Source organism: Calidris pugnax, unplaced genomic scaffold (assembly GCF_001431845.1).
Source record: "Calidris pugnax isolate Ruff unplaced genomic scaffold, ASM143184v1 scaffold81, whole genome shotgun sequence".
NCBI classification, from domain to species: Eukaryota; Metazoa; Chordata; class Aves; order Charadriiformes; family Scolopacidae; genus Calidris; species Calidris pugnax.
Genome location: NW_015090880.1, coordinates 8,233,998 through 8,257,137, shown reverse-complemented (window position 1 = coordinate 8,257,137; position 23,140 = coordinate 8,233,998). Strand labels below are relative to the sequence as shown.

General features: G+C 47.4%; 1 protein-coding gene across 6 annotated transcripts in view; it reads right to left on the bottom strand.

The window, feature by feature from the left end:
• ADAMTS9 (ADAM metallopeptidase with thrombospondin type 1 motif 9) overlaps positions 1–23,140 on the bottom strand; it is an 87,861-nt gene that overhangs the window by 43,579 nt on the left and 21,142 nt on the right. For 5 of the 6 annotated variants that reach the window (XR_001412577.1, XR_001412578.1, XM_014946783.1 and 2 more), the window contains 12 exons: positions 22,972–23,079; positions 17,279–17,424; positions 9,961–10,142; positions 9,714–9,850; positions 8,733–8,850; positions 8,373–8,468; positions 5,966–6,132; positions 5,728–5,857; positions 5,060–5,186; positions 2,802–3,012; positions 1,455–1,619; positions 152–316 (listed from right to left, as the gene is read on the bottom strand). Coding sequence is in view for 4 of the 6 variants with exons in the window: in XM_014946783.1 (XP_014802269.1) it covers positions 152–316; positions 1,455–1,619; positions 2,802–3,012; positions 5,060–5,186; positions 5,728–5,857; positions 5,966–6,132; positions 8,373–8,468; positions 8,733–8,850; positions 9,714–9,850; positions 9,961–10,142; positions 17,279–17,424; positions 22,972–23,079 (1,752 nt within the window). In the remaining 2 variants the exon portion in view is untranslated. The remainder of the gene's footprint in view (positions 1–151; positions 317–1,454; positions 1,620–2,801; positions 3,013–5,059; positions 5,187–5,727; positions 5,858–5,965; positions 6,133–8,372; positions 8,469–8,732; positions 8,851–9,713; positions 9,851–9,960; positions 10,143–17,278; positions 17,425–22,971; positions 23,080–23,140) is intronic. The other variant, XM_014946784.1, reaches the window with a different exon arrangement.

Here is a 23,140-nt window from a genome sequence, read left to right as displayed (position 1 = left end):
AGCGAACAGAGGGCTGCTTTGGTGTGCTAATCAATTAACACAGTTATCCCGCTGGATTGGGATGAAAGGGGAGCACCCAGACTGGGCCACCACCACCCGGGTCCCACCAGCCGGGAGACCCACAGCAGCTCTGTTGTCCCCAAAGTGGTACCTGGCCCCACGGCCCCACTTGCCACGAAGCACACTCCTGCTGCTGGCACGTCTGCACCGACTCCGGCTTCGTTTCGGGATCACAAAACCTGTCGTTTAATCGATCTTCTCCAAACTGGCACCAGGTCTGGCGGTGTTTGTGCCCTTTCCCACAGGTGACCAGGCACTGCCAGGAGCAAAGCACAAGCTCAGGAGACGCTGGGGACACGCTGCCACCTCAGCACCTGCCCCGGTGCTGAAAAATAAACCTTGAGACCTGCTGCAACCACTGATTAAAAACTTAAAACAACCACATGCGCTGGAAAAACACGAGCATCTTGCAAGGAGACAGGATTGCTCTCTGGAGCTGGTCCAGAGCAGAGCACGGAGAGCACAGCTGGGCTGGGACCCTTCAGCGTGGGCAAAGTGAAACCACGAAGGCTCTTTACTTCCAGCAGCTGTGAGACGTAGGGCAAACACATATCACTGCTTTAGCTGTGCACACTGGGGTGCCAGAGGCTTGCAAAAAAAACTTGCTGGGCTCTTGAGTGTGTATGTTAAGGGTCTTAGCTCCTGCAAGCTATGAGTGCCTCTTCCACCACCCCAGCGTAGATTGGGCTGCCAGCAGCTCAACCCAGAAAACAAATATTTAGCAGAGAACAATCCCCGTTCCCACTTAATTGCCTTCATTATTTCCTAAAAGAACATGATTTGCAAGAAACAAGATCTGTTTGGCCACAGAGGTGGCCAGCAGCCTCTGAAAGCTGTTTCTCTAGCATCCCCAGTCCTGACGTAGGGAAAAGCTTATCAAGAGACAGTTTTGTTGCAACGTGAAGGGCACCAGCAGCAGTGGAAGAGGTAACAGCAATAAACAGCAGGGAGAGGGTTGAGCAAGACCTTAGCAGGGTGAAATCCTGCCCTCCAGCGACAGCCAGAGCTGCCAGGGCTCGTGAGGACAACCTCAAGGGAAAATGAGGGCAGAACTATTTTTTCTCTCTACAGCTGCAGAGGAACAGTGGAAAAACTGGGGTGAAATTACTGCAGGATTGGAGCAGAATTAACCTCCTGTGGCTTTGCAGGGAGGGAAACGGCCACTTGACCAGCGGTGACAAGGCTGGTGACTTTGCTGCCTGTCCCAAGCCTTCTTGTGCAGAGGGTCAGGGAGACCTTCTGCAGGAGGGAAGGTGCCACCATGCCTCGGGGCACAAACAGAACCGGAGGGATGAGCGGGGACACCAGCTATCTCTTCGCAGGTCCCAGCTCCTCAGGGTGGGAAGACCCAGCAGAAGACCCAGGAAGACCCCACCTTGGTGACCAGCTCCTACCTCAGACCAGTCGCCAGTTTTCCACTGGGGGCACGAGAAGTCGCTGCACCGCTGCACCGTCAGCTTCTCCTGCTGACTGCACTTGCTGTCATCCAGGACGTCGTTGTAGGTGCTGACACACATGGCTCGCCGCCGCCGCGTGCCCCCACCACAGCTCTTGGAGCACTGGGAAGGGGAGACACTGAGTTAATACTTTCTGCCACTCTGCTGAGAGCCGAGGGCCCATTTATTGCCTTTCTCCCTCTTTGCAGTCAAGACTGTGAAGAGACTACAGAAAACCTCCGGAAGAACAATTTGCACTTTAAGTAACAGGCTGTTACTTTATATATTCCTTTAAAAAGCCAATCTTGCTAAGCTTAATAAAATCTCGTGACAATGAGTTTCACAAATTCATTTCAGGTTATAACCCCATTGTTACTTTTACAAGTGTTGCCTTTCAGTTCTCCCAAATGGCTGTTGCCCGTTCTCATTTAGGAGAGGTTAATTCTAACCAGCCAGCTCCCCTTCACTGTGCCCTCCCTGGGACGTCCCAGGCTCGTCATTCTCTCTGTGCCAGTCTTGCATTAAGGAATATTCTTGTTCATGGAAAATCCAAAAGGTGTAAATGAAGCAAATTTCAGAAGTCCTCTCCTGATGGTAACATGCCCTCCCCAACTCCTGGCAGCGGTGCTGGCTTTGATAGGAGAAGACAGCCAGCATGGCTTAGCGTGATGAAGACAGACACTGGGATGCTTAAAAGTAAATTAATTGCAGTGGAAAATAAGGAGTACCAGGCTGATTTGGACTACAGTGTCCTACAAAAAAAAGCAATGGAAGCAGAATCACTGTGGCCAACTTACATCCATAGACTGTTAGCAAACACCTCTCCTATGAAGACAGGCTGAGGGAGCTGGGATTGTTCAGCCTGAAGAAGAGAAGGCTCCGGGGAGACCTTATAGCAGCCTTTCAATATCTGAAGGGTGCCTGTAGAAGAGCTGGGGAGGGACTCTTTGCCAGGAGGTGTAATGATAGGACAAGGGGAAACGGTTTTAAATTGGAAGAAAAAAGATTCAGATTATATTTCAGGAAGAAATTTTTTACTATGAGGGTGGTGAGACACTGGAACAGGTTGCCCAGAGAAGCTGTGGCTGCCCCATCCCTGGAGGGGTTCAAGGCCAGGCTGGATGGGACTTTGAGCAACCTGGTCTGGTGGAGGTGTCCCTGCCCATGGCAGGGGGGTTGGAACTCGATGATCTTTGAGGTCCCTTCCAACTCTAACCATTCTATGCTTCTATGATTCTAAATAGCCTGACACATCCCCTGAGCAAAGAGGAGACAGTGTTTGCCATCCCACCGAGCATCCCTTACCTCAGTCCAGGCCGAGTACCGCCACCCTCCCACGTTACAGTCTCCAGTGCACTTCTCCCTGGTGCTCGGCTTGGGCTGGCTGCTGCAGAAGCGGTCGTCCACCTTCTCTATCTTCCCCTCCAGCCTGCTGTACTTGGAGCAGTAGATCTCCAGGGTGCGGTACCCCAGCCCGCACTGGGCCGTGCACTCACTCTTCCTCGCGATGTGCCACCTGAGGAAAGCAAATGTCAGCCCTGGTGGGGCAAAAATCCATGGCCCCACACAAAGGCACCTGCCTGGGAGAGGATCAGAAGAGGCAGAAGGAGCTGTAGAGCTCTGGTACTCTGCAGGTAACATGCTCAGGGGTGACCGACATTAATAAGGAATATACACTCTCGAGCTGGAAGTTTTGGCTCTTTACAATACTTCTCAATACTTTGTGGCTTCCAAAAACCTGAGGCAATTAACCCTGGCATTGCTCCTTGGGGGGAAGGAACGGCCACCAAGTTTCTCTTATGGGCAGCAAAGCCATGCTGCAACTCTGCAGGACCACACAAGGTGGTGGGGAGAATCTGTGACCAAGCAAGGAACAGTGCTTTGGAGGCTTTCTAACCCACCTTCCCCTGCAGGAGTGCCCCCTAGGCCTCTAAAAACAAAAAGCTGAAAAATACAGCATCAGAACATGACCCACACAGGCTTGAAAGGTCCAACAAGGCATTCCACTAGGCAAGATGCCCGCAAAACAGTTTCAGCTCTCCAAAGTGTGAGGAAACTACTTTCTTCAAGGCACATGAGCCCCAGAGGTGTCAGCAGGGATTAGGAGTGTTCCCTCTGGATGGATGGGAGAGATGGGGAGGGACTCTTTATCAGGGACTGGAGTGATAGGGTGAGGGAGAATGGTTTTAAACTCAAAGAGGGGAGATGTAGATATTAGGAAGAAATTCTCCACTGTGAGGCACTGGAACAGGTTGCCCAGAGAAGCTGTGGCTGCCCCATCCCTGGAGGGGTTCAAGGCCAGGCTGGATGGGGCTTTGAGCAACTTGGTCTGGTGGAAGGTGTCCCTGCCCAGGGCAGGGGGGTTGGAACTTGATGATCTTTAAGGTTGCTTCCAACCTGAACCATTCTACAGTAGATTCCCAACCTGGTGCCTCCTTCTTGAGATGGGCAGCAAGAGCTGGTACTGGTGGCCCTCAAGGACACACCTGGAGATACACCCCTCCTTTCTATCAGCCTCAGCCCCAGATCTGGCAAGAGATGTTGGACACAAGGGCTGATCCAAGGAGCTTTGGAGACCCTGGAGTCAACGGGAGCTGATTGTTCCCCACACCTCACAGGGGTGACTCCCAAGGAAGGAGTCAGTGATGGCCCCTGAGGGTCCTGAGCTGTTCAAGCTCCTGTGCAGGGAGCCCTGCTCCTAAGCTGAGAGAGCAAACTTCAGCACAGCCAGGAGAAGAATAAGATCAAGGGGATTTGGAGTCAATAGCTCCTGAATGGCGGAGCGCTCACATCCCTGCCCGCTTTTCAAACTCCTGCATTTCCCCTTCTCAAGTTTCCAACCTGTTGCAATGGCAACAGCTGTTACCGCGACAACCCGACCCACAGCCCCCATACAGCCCCCAAACAGCCCCGGGTTTGACACCGCCAGAGAAACCCCTCGGGAAAGGCAGCCATCTGAATTGCTTCACCAGCAGCCGCTTAATGCCACCATATTTAAGCTCCAGAAAGGAAAACAGATTGCTTTCTAAAGGAAAAAATGGGTCGTAATGATTCAGGCCGTGCTCCATCAATTCCAGCTCACCAGGAGTTGTCTGGGGACAGCCCCAAACCCTCTCTACATTTAAGCCTACTCTTCACTTTAAGCAAATGATGATAAATCCAAGTCTTAGTTACATTCTTGCTTGGAGCATATGTTTTTTCCCTCTTTACAGGCTGTTTGTAGGATGGTGCCGAGCATTTCTGATCCAGGCAGATGCAAATTTCAGGCACTATATTGCACAGGGAGATTTTTTTCCAACATTAGGTTAAGCATTTTTTTTAAAAGTTAGCACTGATTTAATCCAACAAGAGACATGCGAAAATGTAGGAAAGTGCCTCTCAAAACACAGCTGCTGGATGTCAATCCCTCCTGGTTGACAAAGAGGCAACTGCTAATCCTTTTATTTTTTAAAAAAACTACTACAGGCTGCTGAGAGAAGGACTTATGGCAAGAGGTGAAAAGAAAGAGGAGTAAACAATAAATATATGATGTAATGTATACACACGGCTGAGTGAGAGTGCACCTTAATTCACATTCTGTGCTACAGGGCTCAGTGATGGGCTCAGGCTGGGGAATTCGATCACATCGCTGGTCAGACACCGTGAGCTGATCCGACTCTCTGGTACACACAGGCTTCCTCTTCCGTTCTCCTACACAGTTAAAAAAAACATTATTTAAGTCACAGAATCATAGAATTGTCTGGGTTGGAAGGGATCTTTAAGATCATCTTGTCCAACCATCAACCTAACTGACAAAAACAAAACCCCACATCTCTAAACCGTGTCTCTAAGCACTATGTCAACCTGTCTTTTGAACACCTCCAGGGATGGTGCCTCAACCACTTCCCTGGGCAGCCCACCCCAATGCTTAGTAACCCTTTCAGTGTAAAAGTTTTTCCTAATATCCAGTCTGAACCTCCCCTGGTGCAATTTGTCTTGTCCTGAGGAACAGGACAGCTCAGAGGGGCTGTAAAGGTGCCCTGCTCTGAAAGCCAGAAGCAGCAGAGCAGCGCTACGCTGCTACATCAGCTACATGCTACATCATCTACCACCACAGCCCAGGGAAACAATCCTGCCCATGGTGTGAGAATCCCAAAGGAAGCACACGGGGAGGGTTTTAACAGCACTGCCCAGATCCCAGATGAATCCAGGGGAAACCTCTGTCTTCTTTCAAGCCTTCCCAAGCACCCACCTTGGCAGAGCTTACTGCAGGGCTGCCATGGGCCATACGCATTCCAGTAAAACTGCTGAGGTTTGTCCTCAATGGGGATATTAAACGTGTAACGAACGTCGGGATTGTACAAATTGCCCACTGATAAAACCTGAGGGGAAAAAAGATGAAGCAGAGTAAACCAACAGACTTCGCTGCCCACCGTTTTCAGTCCAATAATGCTGGGCAGACTTTTCCACACGCACAACGTATACTTCACCTGAAGCGTTATTTCTTGCTCAATCCGATCTGTAGAATTAATCCTTTCAATAGTATTATCCGATCCGCTGTATTCGATCACAGCATTCCCAACTTTGATTTCCCTTTTAAACATACTGACGACAAAGTCTCCATTTAATATAAAGTCTCCTTGACTGTTAGATAAGGCTGCATAGGTGCAAAAAACAAGAACTAAAGACGCAGAATTAACTCAATACGTACACAATAACGTGGGTCATGCGCTCTCAGGGCTGCCTTTCATTGGGGTGGGAGGAAAAGCCCACTGGCACTCTGAAGCAGAAAGGATGCAAAGAGAGCAGCAGAGCTCTTGCAGACATTGTGCCTTCTCCGTTTTCCACTGGAGAGCCTCATTAAAATGAAGGCTGAACGCCTGGAGTCGTTGCTAAATGGTTTACACATAACCCAGGGCAGAGAGATACCCAAAAGACACACTGGGTGGCTGCTGGACACAGCACACGCAGCCTGTATCCCCCTCCTTTATCACAGAAATAACCCTGCCCAAATCTTTTTGTTAGCCATGTAGATAGGGTGGCTTCCCTGTTGTTTCCAGGTGCGTTCTTAGTGTAAATGCGAGTACCCTAATTGCCCAAATGTCATTTTCCAGTAGATAATTACAGGGAGTTTGGTCAGTATCTCCCCCTCTCTCTCCCTCCTCCCCCCAGTACTTTTTATTATTCCAGATCTTAAGGTATGTGAGAGCACTGGAGGCTTAAAGCCTAAATGCTTTATAAAAGGAACAGTTTCCTGAAAACAGCAGTCTGCTGCACAACTTCACACTAATGCGATTATGTAGCTAATTTCCTAAGTTAGTTTCCCCACCATTTCACCCATCACAGCTACATTACTACAAAGCCTCTCTACTGAAAAACCTAAACTTAACACCAAAACACTAAAGGGAAGGTTTTTACACTGAATGAGGAGAGATAATGAAGCAAAACACTGCTTGGTAGCAAACACACTTAGATGGAGAAAAACTCAAAACGCAGATGCTGTACTGAACCAAATTCCACACTTTGGAGGCTTTAATGTCATTAGGCAGTAGTAAAACTCATTAAAGGATTCCTTCCCGTTTACTGTATCTCCTACAACAGTAGGTACACGTCTTGGACTTGATGACAACACCAAATTCCTCCTAAATTGTTAAGCAACTACAAGGTTCACAGTACTGAGGGCCCAAGATTTCACACTCAGTGAGCTGCAAAATAAGTGGACACATGCACACTTCTCATTTGCTTCTAGTCAGGCCTAATGTGAAGAGATGCTTTCCCAGCAATATTAAAGCAACATTAAAGAAGATTTGACTGCATTGCTTCCCAAGAAGATTAAAGGCCCTCCAAGAAGAGCTAAGAAGTTCTTTGGGGCTCCTTCTGGGGTGAACCAGTTTGAATAAGCACAACACAGGGTGGATTGTTTTTCTAGAAAAGATGAATAATGAAAGGTATGTCCCTTCCCCAGGATGGAAAACTATCACTCTTCAGTAAGGTTTTCTTGGTATTGATGTGCATTTGTGCTGCACCATCTCATTTCATTGCTGTGAACGCGCAGAAATGATGCAAAGCGGCTGTGAGGGACGGAGCCTTGAATGGGCCCAGTCTGGGAATGAGGACAGGGAGGACCTGCTCAGATTTTTGCCTAAATGAAGGATCCAGCCACATGGGTGGCATTTTGGAGCGACAGCCAAAGCCATCAGCACCATTTTCCTTTGGTGTATGATATCTCCTCTACTTGTTTCTCAAAACTAGGTTCTTTACCTCCAATGGGCTAGGAACCACCAGCCATCCAACGTCCAACAGCTAAAGGCCAAGTTATTGTTAGGTTTAAATCAAACCAACACCTTTGGCGCACGGTATTTCATTACAGTTACATCTCATTGTTGGGCAGGGACAAGAGGGCCTCAGTCTAAGTAAAATCAGAATTATTATTCTCAGAGGAATAGAAAATAACTTCTCTTTGGATTTGTTTGTAGACATGTCATTCAGGATATGACACATTTACTCTCCAGCCAAGGTACGGTGGCAGCAGAGATGTGTTAAGTTGCGATGAGGAGACTCCAGAAGAACTCAGAAGCCTGTTTGGTTTCCAGCTTAGCACCTCAGCTCCCACCCATAGCCCCAGCTCGAAATTCCTTCCCAGCCCCAGAGAAACTCCGAGGGGGTATTCCTTACGATTTAAGGGCCTCCCAAACCTTGCATCAAGGATTTCATGAACAAAAAGAAGGAGCAAGATAAGGCTGAATGTTTGGTAGACATATGAGAAAAATTCTCGATAAGAAAATATCTCCCTTAAATGAATTCTTCATCCTCCCTAGCAGAAAACAGCCAGTAGATATATCCCCACAACCAGAAAATAAAGCAGAGTTCTGGACCGAAACGAGGACTGCAACTCACCCAGGTAGTTGTCATCCTCTGGTTTCCCTGAGTAACTGTGCTGACGCACATCAATATTAGTTGCACCAGCTGGGATGCGGACCACAACGTTATAGCCTAGAAAAGATTTAACAGAAAGTCAAGGCTATTACACAGACATTTCATTTGCTTTCCACAGGGGGAAGGGAAATGAGCAAAATTACCTCACATTACACAAGCTGATACTTTTCATTTAGGGATAGCATAAATAGTTATGAAATGCGATATGCTATAGCTAGAAGGATTTTGCATTTTACATCAGTGTTTTTGTAGATTAAGTGTGGTAATGGCTTTTATAGACCCGCATTTTTCACTATAAAGTTTTTAGCAACAGATTCTTACCATAATGCACCGTGTTAAATGTGCCTGCAATAGTTTTGCATGAAGAATTATCCCCACCACAAACACCACATTTATCTCTTCTTGCTTTTGAATTCAGCACATGATCGCATCCAGCTTGCTTTAAGAGAAAAATTGAAAAAACTAGATTGAGCAAATACAGACTAGAACAGCATTTACAAACCTCCTAATTAAGGCACACAAAAGCTTTGTATGCAAAAGGCTGCCGTGAGACAAATTGCTTTGCTTCCCCACATTTTTCTGCTGAAAATCTGTGCGGCCATCCCACACCATTTTCAAACAAACGGCTTTTTTTACAAAGTGAGAATCAGAACTGCCATTTGCACCGGTCGATGCCTTCACTAGAGAAAATTCTTGCATCAATTGTTCCCACGGAGAAAAGTGTGAAATATAATTGTAAATGGAAATGTAAAGTGCCCTGGGGTCCGACCAGGAAGAACCAGGGCAGACGCAGAAGCGTCATTTGGATTGAGGCTCGGCCTTCCTCAGCCCTCCGTAATTTAGGGCAGATGGATGAACATCCTCCAAGCACGGCTCTTCTGTAAAACTGGAGGTTGCCCCACACTCCAGCCAAGGCTTGTGGAGCCTGCGGATGCTGCCGGCATCCCCCAGGTCAAGAGGGGGAACAGATTTAGATTGGAGATTAGGAGAGGGTTCTTTCCTGTGAGGGTGGTGGAGCACTGGAACAGGTTGCCCAGGGAGGTGGTTGAGGCCCCATCCCTGGAGATATTCAAGGTGAGGCTCGATGAGGCCCTGGGCAACCTGGTCTAGTTGGGGGTGTCCCTGCTGACTGCGGGGGGGTCGGACTAGATGACCTTTGGAGGTCCCTCCCGGCCTGGGCAATTCTATGATTCTGTGATTCTAAGAGGGCATGCCAACAGCTGGGTGGAACAAGGTCCTGAAGTGCCACCCTGCCATGCAAAACCTCAGTCACCCTCGCTAAAAAGAAGGAAAACCACTTACCCTGCAAAGGCCCTGCACACAGATGTCATTTGTGTCAGGGCTACAGGGCGTCCCATCGATGACACGGTCCCGCAGCTGGTAATAGGCCGTGTTTCCCGCCACCCGGCAGAACAACTTGCACCGATCCTTCATCAGGACTGGGGACGGGAGGGAGGAAAAACCAGTTATCCCCAGCACCCTGTCCCCCGAGGCGGTGGATGGGGGAGGCAGGATCTGCATCTCCTTCCCCTCCCTCCCCGCCACTTACTGCCGCTGTACTTGGGCACCCAGCGCACGTTGGTGGGCAGCCCGTTGATGTTGAAGTGCTTCCCGTCGAAGTCGGCACACTGCTCGTCACGGAAATCCTTCTTCAGCTTGGAACACGGCTCGGTGTTGCAGGATTTGAACTTCATGCGACGGCCCACGCAGTATTTCCCACCGTTTTTAGGCCTGCGGAAACGAGAAAGAGAAGCTGGTTGGGATCGGGCTGGAAATGAGACGCAATTGCAGTTCTGTGACCTGTTCAACACCACTTTGATGGCTCTGTCTACATCTATGCATGTCTTTAATTAATATCCCAGGCTGACAAGCAGGAAAAATTATGTAGGTGTCTAATAAAAAAAAAAGACTGTCTATGCGATGCTGAAAAGGGATGAAAAAGGGAATATTTGCTCTCTCATGAATGCAGCGGTAGTGAGAGAAACCAGAGAGGAAGAGCAATATCTTCCTCCCCATCTGAGGATTTAGTTTCACACTGAGGGATCCCGTGTGGGAGAACCATCCCTCCACAACCCCATCAGTCCCATGGATTTGTGGCTGAGAGTTTGCACCTGATCTGGTGGGTTGCAAATAACCAAACATCACAGCAGAAAGGAGAAAGGGCTTCCCTGCAGAGGCTGAAAGGCCAGGAAGCACTTAGTCCTTCAGGATTTCTAGCCCAAAATGGTAGAAATGGTAATGCTAGACACTTTATCTCCTTGTATTCCAGAAAGCACTGAAAACTGCCAGTAAATACTTAACCCTGATTTTATAGTAGGATGACTCTGGCATAAACTGGAGAGAGCGATACCATCCAAGCCACATAAAAGTCAGCAGATAAGCCCAGGAGAAATTGTCATTTTGAATTTCCCAACTCCCAGATTCAGGGCTGTAGTCATAAAACTATTTTTGTCCTTGTATGCAGACGGAGCCTTTGCCAGATAACAGCTCGCTTTGGGGACCAAACCAGCCTCTCCCCCTCCAGTCGCTGTCAGCAGCTGCGTGTGGATGGTATGGGAGGAGCCCAGCAGAAGACACTTTTCTGGTGAGGACTGATTTTCAGCTAAGGTAATGCTGTGAGGAAAGTACCTCTGGGATTGGGATCTGAGCTATCCTGTTTACTGTCTGCTCAATGGACATTTCTCTTCTCGGAACTTGAGTAAGATTTCATAAGCCTGCTTACAGGCAGCCTTCTATGTATATAATGAATTGTCATAATAAAATAAAAGAAGGATGCACCATGCTTCAAATGTTCCAAAAAAACCCTACAAACCAAAACCCACCATCTCTGCTGCCCTCTCCTGAAACTTCAAATGAAATTGGGAGGGCATGGTGGAGGCTTCTACAGGCTACCACCATTAATATGCATAATAAAAACTTGCAGCTTTGCTTTTCCCTGATGTTACAGAAGGAAAAATATTGCAGTCTGGCAAGGTCAACTTGGGCAAAGCTGTAATTATCCAAAAGGGAAAAATTATAACAACTAGGACCTGCACTGAGGGGACATGAAGTTAACGTGCATCTCAGCCATCAGCATGGGAAACCCTCCACCATGTGGAGGGCATGTGGAAGCCTCTCCCTTCCACAGACCATTTCAGAGGAGTCAGCGGAGGGCAAGAGCATCCTGAGTGGCCAGAACCACTGTGTCCTGACCACATTGAGCCAGGGCATGTGTAAAGAGGCAGAGAGTGGCCCTTGAAGCTTAAGATGATGTCTGTGCTCACCTTGCCTCTGCTGCAAAATATCCACTAAACCTACATCTGCTACCCAACCCTTGAACAAAACAAGTGCCTGCGGTAGCAAGAAGTGGAGATCAGAAAAGCGACATGCTGAGGGCTAAAGCCCTGGCACCTGCAAGAGCATCCTGAGTGGCCAGAACCACTGTGTCCTGACCACATTGAGCCAGGGCATGTGTAAAGAGGCAGAGAGTGGCCCTTGAAGCTTAAGATGATGTCTGTGCTCACCTCCAGCCTCTGCTGCAAAATAACCACTAAACCTACATCTGCTACCCAACCCTTGAATGAAACAAGTGCCTGCAGTAGCAAGAAGTGGAGATCAGAAAAGTGACATGCTGGGGGCTGAAGCCCTGGCACCCACATCTCCTGCCTTTCAGCGCTTTCCTTCAGGATGGGCTCTGTCTTGTCCCGGGACCAGATGCCCATCAGTGCCCCAGGAATGCTGGCAGAGCACATCTTCCCACTGAGCCTCCATGGGAAGAAGGTCAGTTTGCCCACTTGGAGTCCCTTCGAAACACGAAGTAATAAGTGATGAAGGGGAACCACCCCTGCCCTTAGCATGGAGATGCCCACTGTGAGCTCTGCACGTTGCACCTCCTAACACAACAGGGACAGAAACACCCTGCACACGTGTGAGGGTTTCTACACACAGGGAGTCAATGAGTTTCTACAGCTGAGCAGTATTTTTAGCGTCTCTGCACATCAACCACCCAGGAAGCCCAGCAGTGCCTTTTCTCCCACAAATAACAATTCTTCACTCTTTGAAAACTATTTGTGACTCAAGTAGCAAAGTCCCTGTGATATAAGCAGGGAGCAGAGGCACAGAGCAGTTTACACTTGCCAAAAGGCTACCTGCAAAGCAGGGAAAGGCAGGTAGACTTCCCACCATCCCACCAGGGATGCTCACAGGTCTGACAGAAGGAATTACCTCCTCCAGCAGCTGCGAGTGAGATGCAGAGCAGCACCAGCAGCTACACACATGGGATTTTTCCTGCCAGCATCGTCTCCCTGCCGAGACACCCACTGCCATGGTGCAGACCCCTCAAGTCCTGTCCTCAATGCTGAGAAGTATGATTTGTCTTCAGGCACAGCGCGGAGTAGGAGCTGGTAACAGCAGCTCTACCTGCTCTGAGGGCAGCTCCCACGTGCCATCTGGAAACTAAACGTGTGCCACTTGTAAAGGTTTCTGGTGTTTGCAATTGAGGAATTGAACTGCATAGCTATGGCAGCAGCACACTCCAGGTCAAAAATCCAATATAAATCAGTTTAATTAAAATGAGACTTTAAAATATTAAGTTAGTTAAGAAGAACATGCAGAAGCCTTTTTTTTTTCTTAAGGGTATGTTTAACAAAAGCCAAAGATCCCAAGCTACTGTATAGTTTCCTTGTCTCTAGCCATGACCCATGAGATTGAGATGACACTGAACACATGGACACACCACAAACTGAAGGATGCTAAAACTTGCCATCGTGTTGCAAACTGTCAGCTTTGTAACCGTGGCAGTAAATCTCCCTGCAGCCAGTGTTTGGGGCTGAGGCACACTCACACTTCTGACATTTCAAAACAGTCCCAAACCACCCTGACAGTTTTAGGGTGCTTGTAAACCAGCATTGCTTTTCACAGAGTCTGAGTAAACAGAAAGAGCTGACCCTGAAAAATAAGTCAGCCTCATACAGCATCGATTTTCAGTGTCACAAAGAAATACAGGATACTTCACACTATGTAATATTTCTGTGGATAATCATTGATGATGCACTGCAGAGGCAGAAGGGAATGCAGTGCATGCATAGATACCTCCTTGTTCTCTCTCAATTTCCCTTCTCTCTGAACCAGCTATTTGATCAGCTAATGGCTGGTGTGGACCCACTTTTAGCTGAGCATAATTCCCCTTACAAGCTCCTGCGCACACCCCGGCTTTGCTGCCTTCTTCCCAGCACATCAGGAACGCTCAGGACACAGCAGATAGGCCTGGGGAACCATAGGGTCTCATCCCCACTCCCACCCCATCAGGTCTTAAATATACACCCCTTAATGCATCATCTGCAATTACTAACCTTGAATGTTCTCACTTGCAGACCTTAAGGCAGCACCCAACTCCCAGAGGTCCAGGAGCACCAGGGATGGGCACCTCACTGAGAATTGCTGGTTTTGGGGGTGCTTTGCATGTGCTCAGCCCCATACTGCTGTGCCCGGGGGTACTCAGGCTGCCACAACCAAAGGACCCTGGAGACCACCTGCAGGTTCTAATGGCTGGTGTGGACCCACTTTTAGCTGAGCATAATTCCCCTTACAAGCTCCTGCGCACACCCCGGCTTTGCTGCCTTCTTCCCAGCACATCAGGAACGCTCAGGAAACAGCAGATAGGCCTGAGGAACCGTGGGGACTCATCCCCACTCCCACCCCAACAGGTCTCAAATATACACCCCTTAATGCATCGTCCACAATTACTAACCTTGAATGTTCTCGCTTGCAGACCTTCTTCTTCCCAGCACATCAGGAACGCTCAGGACACAGCAGATAGGCCTGGGGAACCATAGGGTCTCATCCCCACTCCCACCCCATCAGGTCTTAAATATACACCCCTTAATGCATCATCTGCAATTACTAACCTTGAATGTTCTCACTTGCAGACCTTAAGGCAGCACCCAACTCCCAGAGGTCCAGGAGCACCAGGGATGGGCACCTCACTGAGAATTGCTGGTTTTGGGGGTGCTTTGCATGTGCTCAGCCCCATGCTGCTGTGCCCGGGGGCACTCAGGCTGCCACAACGAAAGGACCCTGGAGACCACTTACAGGGCCCAACTCCCAGAGGTCCAGGAGCACCAGGGAGCACCACCTCACTGAAAATTGCTGGTTTTGGGGGTGCTTTGCATGTGCTCAGCCCCATGCTGCTGTGCCCGGGGGCACTCAGGCTGCCACAACGAAAGGACCCTGGAGACCACTTACAGGGCACGTGTGTTCATCTGCACGTCTGCCCATGTGTCTGTGCTCACTCAGAGACTGCACAAAAACACCTGTGAAGCTCTAGCCTGCTCAGAGCAGTGTGAGATCTCCTTTGCAGCATCCCAGGAAGTCCTGGGACCAGGAATCAGTACATGTGCTGTCAGTGACCAGCAGAGTTATCTATAGATGTGTTTACACATCAAACTCAGGCAGCTTTCAGCACAGGTGGATATTTCTGTGGTGGTCTAAAACGTAGACGTGATCTGACTCACACCCAGAGATAACAGCACCCCATCCAGAAAGCCATTCCCGAAAACAGGGCTCCTGGTATTGACATCTTATGAAATATGCCTTTTCCCCACAATTCTGCAGCTAAACCTTGCTTTGAAAACCAGGGCTTGCACCGCAGACCCTCTACGTGATGCACTGCAGCCGCAGGCTTTGTCTGTACCAGCCAGCCTCGGGATCCCAAGTGGGCAATCTTGGTGGGAAGGGTCTGGTCCGATTAGCTAATACATTCCTTCAGCTTACATCAAAACACAGCCTGCTGCCATTTCAGGGGCTTACGGCTTCCTACAGCCCTGCAAGATACACATCCACATAAGCATCACAGCCCACTACAAACAGAGGCAGGAGCTGCAGCCTAATTTTCCGTTCCCTGGTGGAGGGGGTTCATTTTCAATGCCAGATTTAACACAATATTTTACTGGTATGCAAGATACCACCCCAGATCTTCATGCATAAAAAAAAAAATAGCTTAAATAAGCTAAGCCATCTTTGAAAATAAAAGGCTTAATGAAAACTATTTCAGACGTTACTCGAGGTATCTGGGTTGGTTTTGCTGCCTTCTATAACAGAGGAGAGACACAGCCTACACCCAGTGGTGTCTCATCCACTCGCAGGGTCTCAGCAGCCCCACAGGAATAGGAACACAAATGGTGGGAGCCCGCACTACAATGTCAAATTATGGGGACAAAACAACAGAATTGGTGTAAAGCTCTGTGGATGGTGCTAGGACAGACGACTCCCTGCTGAGACTTCATGAGGGGCTGGTGAAGAGGTCAGTGCCAGCTACACGGCTCTCAACAGGGGGCCTGGAAAATAACCACTATTAATAATAAACACAGGGGATCCCACAGGCAGCTTGGTGCCTGGCGTATTTAGGTGCTTTTGCAAATCTCAGCCAAAGCAACACGCCTCAGAAAACACCAAGATACAGAACACAAGGTATAAGGGAAGATGGAATTTAAAATCCCTTGACTAGCCTTTAGGATAAAGGAGATTTTCTATCACAAAAAGCTGTCAGTCCAAACAGATGCATCTCCAGAAGATGGGAATACTTCTCTCTGACAGCATCGCAAGGTTCAGCAGCATAGCTATTTTTACGTGTGGAAAGAGGTTTTATTTTTGCGTCTCCATGGCTACCGGACAGCCATATGGCGTGTGCTGACTCAGCACAGTGAGACGAGAACTCCTTTCCGCTTGTGTGTTTCTCAGCATCATTTTAATTAACGTGCTGGTGTCCGACTCCCTTAACCTCAGCCCCTCTCTTCTCTTTCAACACTTGCCCAGCCGTGCTGAGCCAGCCTCTTCTGTCACTTCACCACCGATGCCACACGTACAAGCTCTCCCTTCTCCCATTAGCAGTGATGAAACTGTCACTGGTGCCTCACTAATGGCAATTTCCTTGACAATGAGCCGTCCAACACCAATGATGAGAAAGTGGAAGAAGCCTGCTCGATGTTTTTAAGACCTCAAGGACCTCCGCAGACCCCTCTCTTCTCCATGTCACAGTCCCAAATGAGAGACTGGAGAGCATCCTGCTCACCCCTTCCTGCTCTCGCGGGCTGGAAGGAGGCAGTTAAACAGAAACCAGCACAGTTCACAATTTCTGTAAACAGGCTGTTTTCATACCAGTTGCTCAACCTATTACTAATATTTTGCCAGCCACACATTCATCTCCTGAAAGCCCACGGCAAAATTCCCTGCTATTTCAAAGGGTGCAGGATTTTTGCATTCCAGGCTGACGGCAAACATTTTTGAGTGCCACTTTTTAATGGGGCACAGATTTCTGCTGAGGTTTGGCTAGTCTGCACCAGCTGACATGTAACTGCATAAAGGATCAGCTGCAAAACCAGCCAAAAGCTGTAAAACCAGCCAAAGCAGGAGCAAAGTGGTAGAAAACTGTAGGGAGGACCTGGCCTGTAGGAACTGCTGCAAATGTAGCCACAGCAGGGGTAAAATGGTGAAAAACTGAGAAAAAACATGGCTCCTTCCATTCTTCTTCCTTTCTGATCCACAGATTTGGAGGAAGAAAATCACCTTTGGAAGTTGAACCCCAACTGTGCCTCCCCAGGAAGGGAGGAGGCAATAAACTCAGGCACATATTAGCTGCTTTTTTCTCTCTCTGTTGAAGGGATCCCTTTTCAGTGCACTTTACACACAAACCAAACCTGTGACCGGCTCCTCCTGGGTTCCTGTGCTGCCTCATCCACAACAGGTAAAAGCCACCGGTCCCTGGGACAAAGCCACCAGTCCCTGGGGTGCACATGGACTGGAGACAGCCAAAGGGGATTTCAGCCCATTTGGGCAACCCAACCCTGCTTTTCCCCATTTCTCCCACCGGCGCTTCCCCTCTGGACACTTACTCGGGCCTGTTGCACTCTCGGATGGCCGTCTTTATGCCGCCGCCGCAGGTTCTCGAGCAGGTCCCAAAAGGGCTCCAGGTGCCCCATGCTCCGTCTATCACCGGCGCCTCTCGCTCTTTGGGCACGCACATCCCAAACCGGCAGTGCTGGGTGTGAAGGAGAGAGAGGAGAAAGGTGGGTTTTGTGTTGCTTTTGCATTACGAGCCGATGCCCACACTCCCGCTTACTTATTTCTCAACCAGAATCACATGGGGTTGGAAGGGACCTCTGGAGATCATCTAGTCCAACCCCCCTGCCAAAGCAGGTCCACCCAGAGCAAGTTGAACAGGAACTTGTCCAGGTGGGTTTTGAATGTCTCCAGAAAAGGAGACTCCACCACCTTCCTGGGCAGCCTGTTCCAGGGCTCTGCCACCCTCAAAGAAGTTCCTCCTCATGTTGAGGTGGAACTTCTTATATTCTAGTTTGTGCCCCATCCTCCTGACACCCTCCCTTGAAGAATTTATAACCACTCCCAACATGCAGCAAGGATTTTGCAATCAAAGAAAATTCAACTTCTTTACTTTTTGTCTGTCACCCCCTTTTTTTTTTTTTATTTTTTTCCCCTTAAATGAAGAAGCAAAGGCAAACTGCAGAGTCCTCGGGAGTGACTTATGAGAAGCAGACTGAGGACAACAGCAACCACCGAATATCCCCTGTTTACTGGTGCCGAACAGCACAGCGATGCTCGCAGCGCTGGCTTTTCAAAAAGCTGCTTATCTGATTTCCTGGAGAGCAGCAGGAACCGCACTGTGCCAGAGACAGACAGCAGGGAAAAACACCAGGGAAAACTCAAACCTCACCACAGCTGCACAAAGCCTCAGAACAGAAGAGGGAAAGGAAACTTCCAAAACCAAAGGGCAAATATAATAGAAAAATGATTTCTTCAATCCAAAGTAATTTTTTTTTCACTCAGCCATAACATGTCTGTCACCCCCTTTTTTTTTTTTTATTTTTTTCCCCTTAAATGAAGAAGCAAAGGCAAACTGCAGAGTCCTCGGGAGTGACTTATGAGAAGCAGACTGAGGACAACAGCAACCACCGAATATCCCCTGTTTACTGGTGCCGAACAGCACAGCGATGCTCGCAGCGCTGGCTTTTCAAAAAGCTGCTTATCTGATTTCCTGGAGAGCAGCAGGAACCGCACTGTGCCAGAGACAGACAGCAGGGAAAAACACCAGGGAAAACTCAAACCTCACCACAGCTGCACAAAGCCTCAGAACAGAAGAGGGAAAGGAAACTTCCAAAACCAAAGGGCAAATATAATAGAAAAATGATTTCTTCAATCCAAAGTAATTTTTTTTTCACTCAGCCATAACATGGGACTTGCCAAGGCCTGGCCTACACTTCTGTTTTCCAGCTATAACTCTTGGGCTCTTGTTTTCTTTTGTTTGGAAAACTGGTTTAAATTATCTTGGCAAGCCCCCGTCCCTCATTTTTATGGTATAAATTGTGTGCTTTTGGGTTATGTTTGCTAGTTTGACTACACAGACTTCTGGAGAGGTGAGATCTAGGAAACAGTCACCTTCTGGGCCCCACCAAATGGAAAAGTGTCCCCCGGACCCATGAGGGGCTTCCCTCCCGCTGAGCAGCGCTCATTAAAGCAAGTTTAAACCCAGATATGTGCTCATCTGCTGGCAGATACCTAAATCTTTGCAATTATAGGAAGCCCAAACATTGCTGATTGCTCACAGATTAGAAAAGGTTACGGATGTAGAGAATAAAACACACAGTGCATCATTAAAATGTTCCTACAGATTAGAAAAGGTTACGGATGTAGAGAACACATAGAGCATCATTAAAATGTTCCCTTGCAATATTTCTCTGCACCAGGTGCTGCTCAGGCAGGCAAACACCTGACTATATTTATGGGAACAGGGTCAAATTTACTGATGTACCGTGTTCAGGCAAACACCTGACTATATTTATGGGAACGGGGTCAAATTTACTGATGTACCATGTTTTTCATAGAATCATAGAATGGTTGGGGTTGGAAGGGACCTCAAAGATCATGGAGTTCCAACCCCCCTGCCCTGGGCAGGGACACCTCCACCAGACCAGGTTGCTCAAGGCCACATCCAGCCTGGCCTTGAACACCTCCAGGGATGGGGCATCCACAACTTCCCTGGGCAACCTGTTCCAGTTTTTCCAGCCCTTTCACTAATAGCAAAACAAGGTTGTATCAAGACACATCCACCATAAGCTCACCCCCCTTTTTAGACATCCTTATGAATCACCTTGGAGAAAGCTGTCTGGGAAAACTGACCAAAATCAAGCTATCATGGGGGTTGTGCATCCAGCCCATAGACACAGGCTCTGCAGCACGTTTCACACCTTTTTCCCACGATGGCCAGCTTGTCACCTTGCTTTCCTGATGAATAAAGCTGACCCCAGGTGCACCTGCCTACGGGCATGGTTTGCAGGGCAGCTGAACAACTCCTAGCTTGGGCTCTAAGCGTGGTGTTTGCTCAGAGATGGGCATGGTCTCTCCAGGCTGCGATGTGCCCTGGATTTGCTTTCATCTGAAGATTTGATTCCCCAGCTAGAAACGGGCTGGAAAATATCTGCTACAGTAAAGGACAAGAGCTGGATACACTGAAATACCCGTTCCTTTGCTTCAGGACAAACCCTTATGACGCACAACTCCTCCTGGCATTTCCAGGGTTGAAAAACTGCAGGATGGGGTCCCCTACGTCGGGGGACAAAGAGGTCCGACAGCTATCGTCACCATACAAAAATATATAACACCAATCCAACAGCGCTGTCCCAGCAGAGAACTTCTCACAGCAATGTTGATGCTCACAGCTAAATATATAACCACAGTCATGCTTGGCCCCACTGACCCTTTGAAGATGACTGAATAGCTAACCAGTGAATGAACATAGCTAACAGACCATGACACGACCTATCCATCTTCCATCCGATGGTTAATTCTCAACCAGGAAATCACCTACATCCCTTGATTTTATTAAAAATTGGGGGTTTGGAGTTGATGGTAAAACAAAAGGGGGGAGGAAAAGAGCAGCTGTTTTAAATAAACAGCAAGATTATCTTATGGAAACGCAATGGTGTCTCTTGGAACCACACTGTGAATAGTCTGGCTGTGCAACCTTCGTGCCTTTTGTATTTTAAAAATAATTTCTATCTTGAGTTACAACAGGAAAAACTAAAAAGCCTGCCAGCATTCTCTTTCCTATGAGCTTACAGATGAGAGAATGAAGAGAATAAAAGAGGTTTTTGTCTGGAGCAAGTTCAAAATAACTGAGACACACAGTCGAGCAGGAGAGCAATGGCAGGGATGGGAGACACGACAACAGACTTTCCTTTCCTTTGTCTTGCCACCGGAGTCCCAGATAATTCACCAAATCCAGCTCCCATCCTTGGGCTGACTTTGGCTGAATAGATTAGCAGGGGGCAGACAAGTGCTGTGAAGCCTCATGCATGCATAACATATACGCTACCTGCTGCCATACGGCAGGAGACAGAAATGATTACTATTCGTCTACTCTTCTTTTACCATTCTCTAAACAGCCCTGAAAACCGCAAGAGATGGAGGCCTAAATTTACGACTCTCTCTATTTCCTTGCAGTGATTTATTTCCCCCCGACACAGCACTGTAAACCATCACAACCAGTGCTCACCCAAGAAAAGGCCAAACTCTGGGCTGGGCTTATTACTCGATTTAGCAATATCAAATTTGGTGTCCTCACATGCAAAATATGCATAAGCTAATACTGTCGTGTTGGTTTAGTGTCCTTGATTTCAGAATAAATATAGATCCCTGTTAAATCTACATGCCAGTAATTTTAGCTAGCTGATTTTTCTTAGCTATTCAGGCTCCCTCATTTCCAAAGATATCTCTGTAAAAAATGGCATGGTATTTTCTCCATCTGCCAACTTGTGTATCACAGACTTTAAGCATGCAGACTTGAGGCAAGGCATTAGTCAGCAAGCAGCACTTTGATGGGGCTCTTGGCCACAGCAGGGTACCAAAATAGTGATTTATTCCAATGAAAAGCACTCCAGACTCGCACCTCAGCACTTCACAAGCCCAAGTAAACACTGAGGAGAAGAGAGTTTATGAAGATCCAAACCTTAAGCTTGAATTAGACCGACACACAGACACAAGAATTACTCTGTAAAGCCTTTTTGTGAGAATACATTCAAATGCCTGAACACAAGTGGACCGAATTAGCTTTTCTTAAGAGCCCATCTGCTCTCAGCGGAGACATTCAGGTCACAGTTGTCCAATTTGTCTAAACTTGTCAAATTGGCTAAATTTGTGGACTGAAATGTTTTTGCTTACACAGTCTTTATTAAGAGCCATGCAGCTGGACACTGCCTTCTGGATAACATGGTAACACTGAGGAGGTGCTAATCTGCTCAATTGCAGTTGTTTGCACATCACTCTGGCCATATCCAAGGGCAACAGCAGGTTTGTCAGAACAAAATTGCAGCCCAGATTATTTGTATTTCGAGAAAATAGTTATTTCTGCGTTTCCAGCAGTGAGCAGATCCCAAGCTCACAAACAGAGAAGTTGAAGGCACAAGGTCTCAAGTCAGGGGGACTCCACAGATGCCTAAAACTTTATCCTGAGTCTCAAAAAAGGGAGGATTTTACATAAAAACATTAAATATCAGTGTACTGGTGGCTCCAAAGAGTAGTACAGGAATATGATTTCCAACCACATCTCTAAACATCTCAACAATAAAAACAAATGTGTTGACTATGCTTTTTCCTAAGAAAGGAAGGTAAATTGATACATTTTGCTTATTGTCTTGAAGGAAATCTGTCAAGCATCGCTAACAATTGACTTTTCAGACACATGCAACAACAGATTAACTACCAAGCCTTTACGGAAAGCTATACCTAAAATAGCATCCAGATATTTGTATTAAAATACATTTGAAAGACTATAAATTAAAATGTTGACTCTTTCTAAAGAAAACTTTAAGTGTTGATCATTAATAGCCAGAAAAGCAAATTTTTAAGCTATACCTTGTAGAGTAACATCACACTTATTTTACTAGACCTAGATGGAGAATACTTTCATTCAGACAAAAATTATGAAAACTAGCTATCATTTTTCTTCAAAGGTTTCAGTATCTCAATACAATAAAAATAAAAATCCTCTCAACTCTTTTTCTCCAGATCTGGACAATTAAAACCTAAATACTTATTCTAGAAAACAAAATGTTAGCTGGAAACTAATACTGCACGTGGAAATTGAAAGTTTCTATGAATTACTGCCAAAAACTGTTCCATACAGAAAATGCCAACCAGTTCTATATTTTACTCTGAAGTTGACAAGATGAGAAGCCATTTGGCAAGTTTCTGTTACACAAAACTACTAATTGCTCACATCACATCGGAAATTTCTAATAAAAACCTAGGGAAGCTTTGCAAAAGTTTTGCTCAAGAGTTCACTCAAGGGCATTAATCTAAAAAGATAAGCACTCCAGAAGGAATACCTGCTTTCAAACAACATTATGCCAAGCAGTTTTAAAACACACAGAGCTGCTTTGGGCTTCCACCCTTGCAGAGAGAAGCTTTGCCCCATACAACTGGTCTTTGGGATAGGATATTTTGACTGACATGCTTAGCCCGAGCCCTGGGAAACATAGCTAAAAGGCACAGATCGTCAGGTATTACAGACCTTTCCAGGCTCACAGTCTGTCCCATCAGCCCAAGGTGTGTGTTGGGTACGACATCCCTTGTGTGCGCCATCAATGTTAATACACCAAAGTCGTCGACACTGCATCTGCTTAAGTTATGGAAAAGATCAAAATATGAAATAAATACATGCCACATGCCTCACCAGAGAG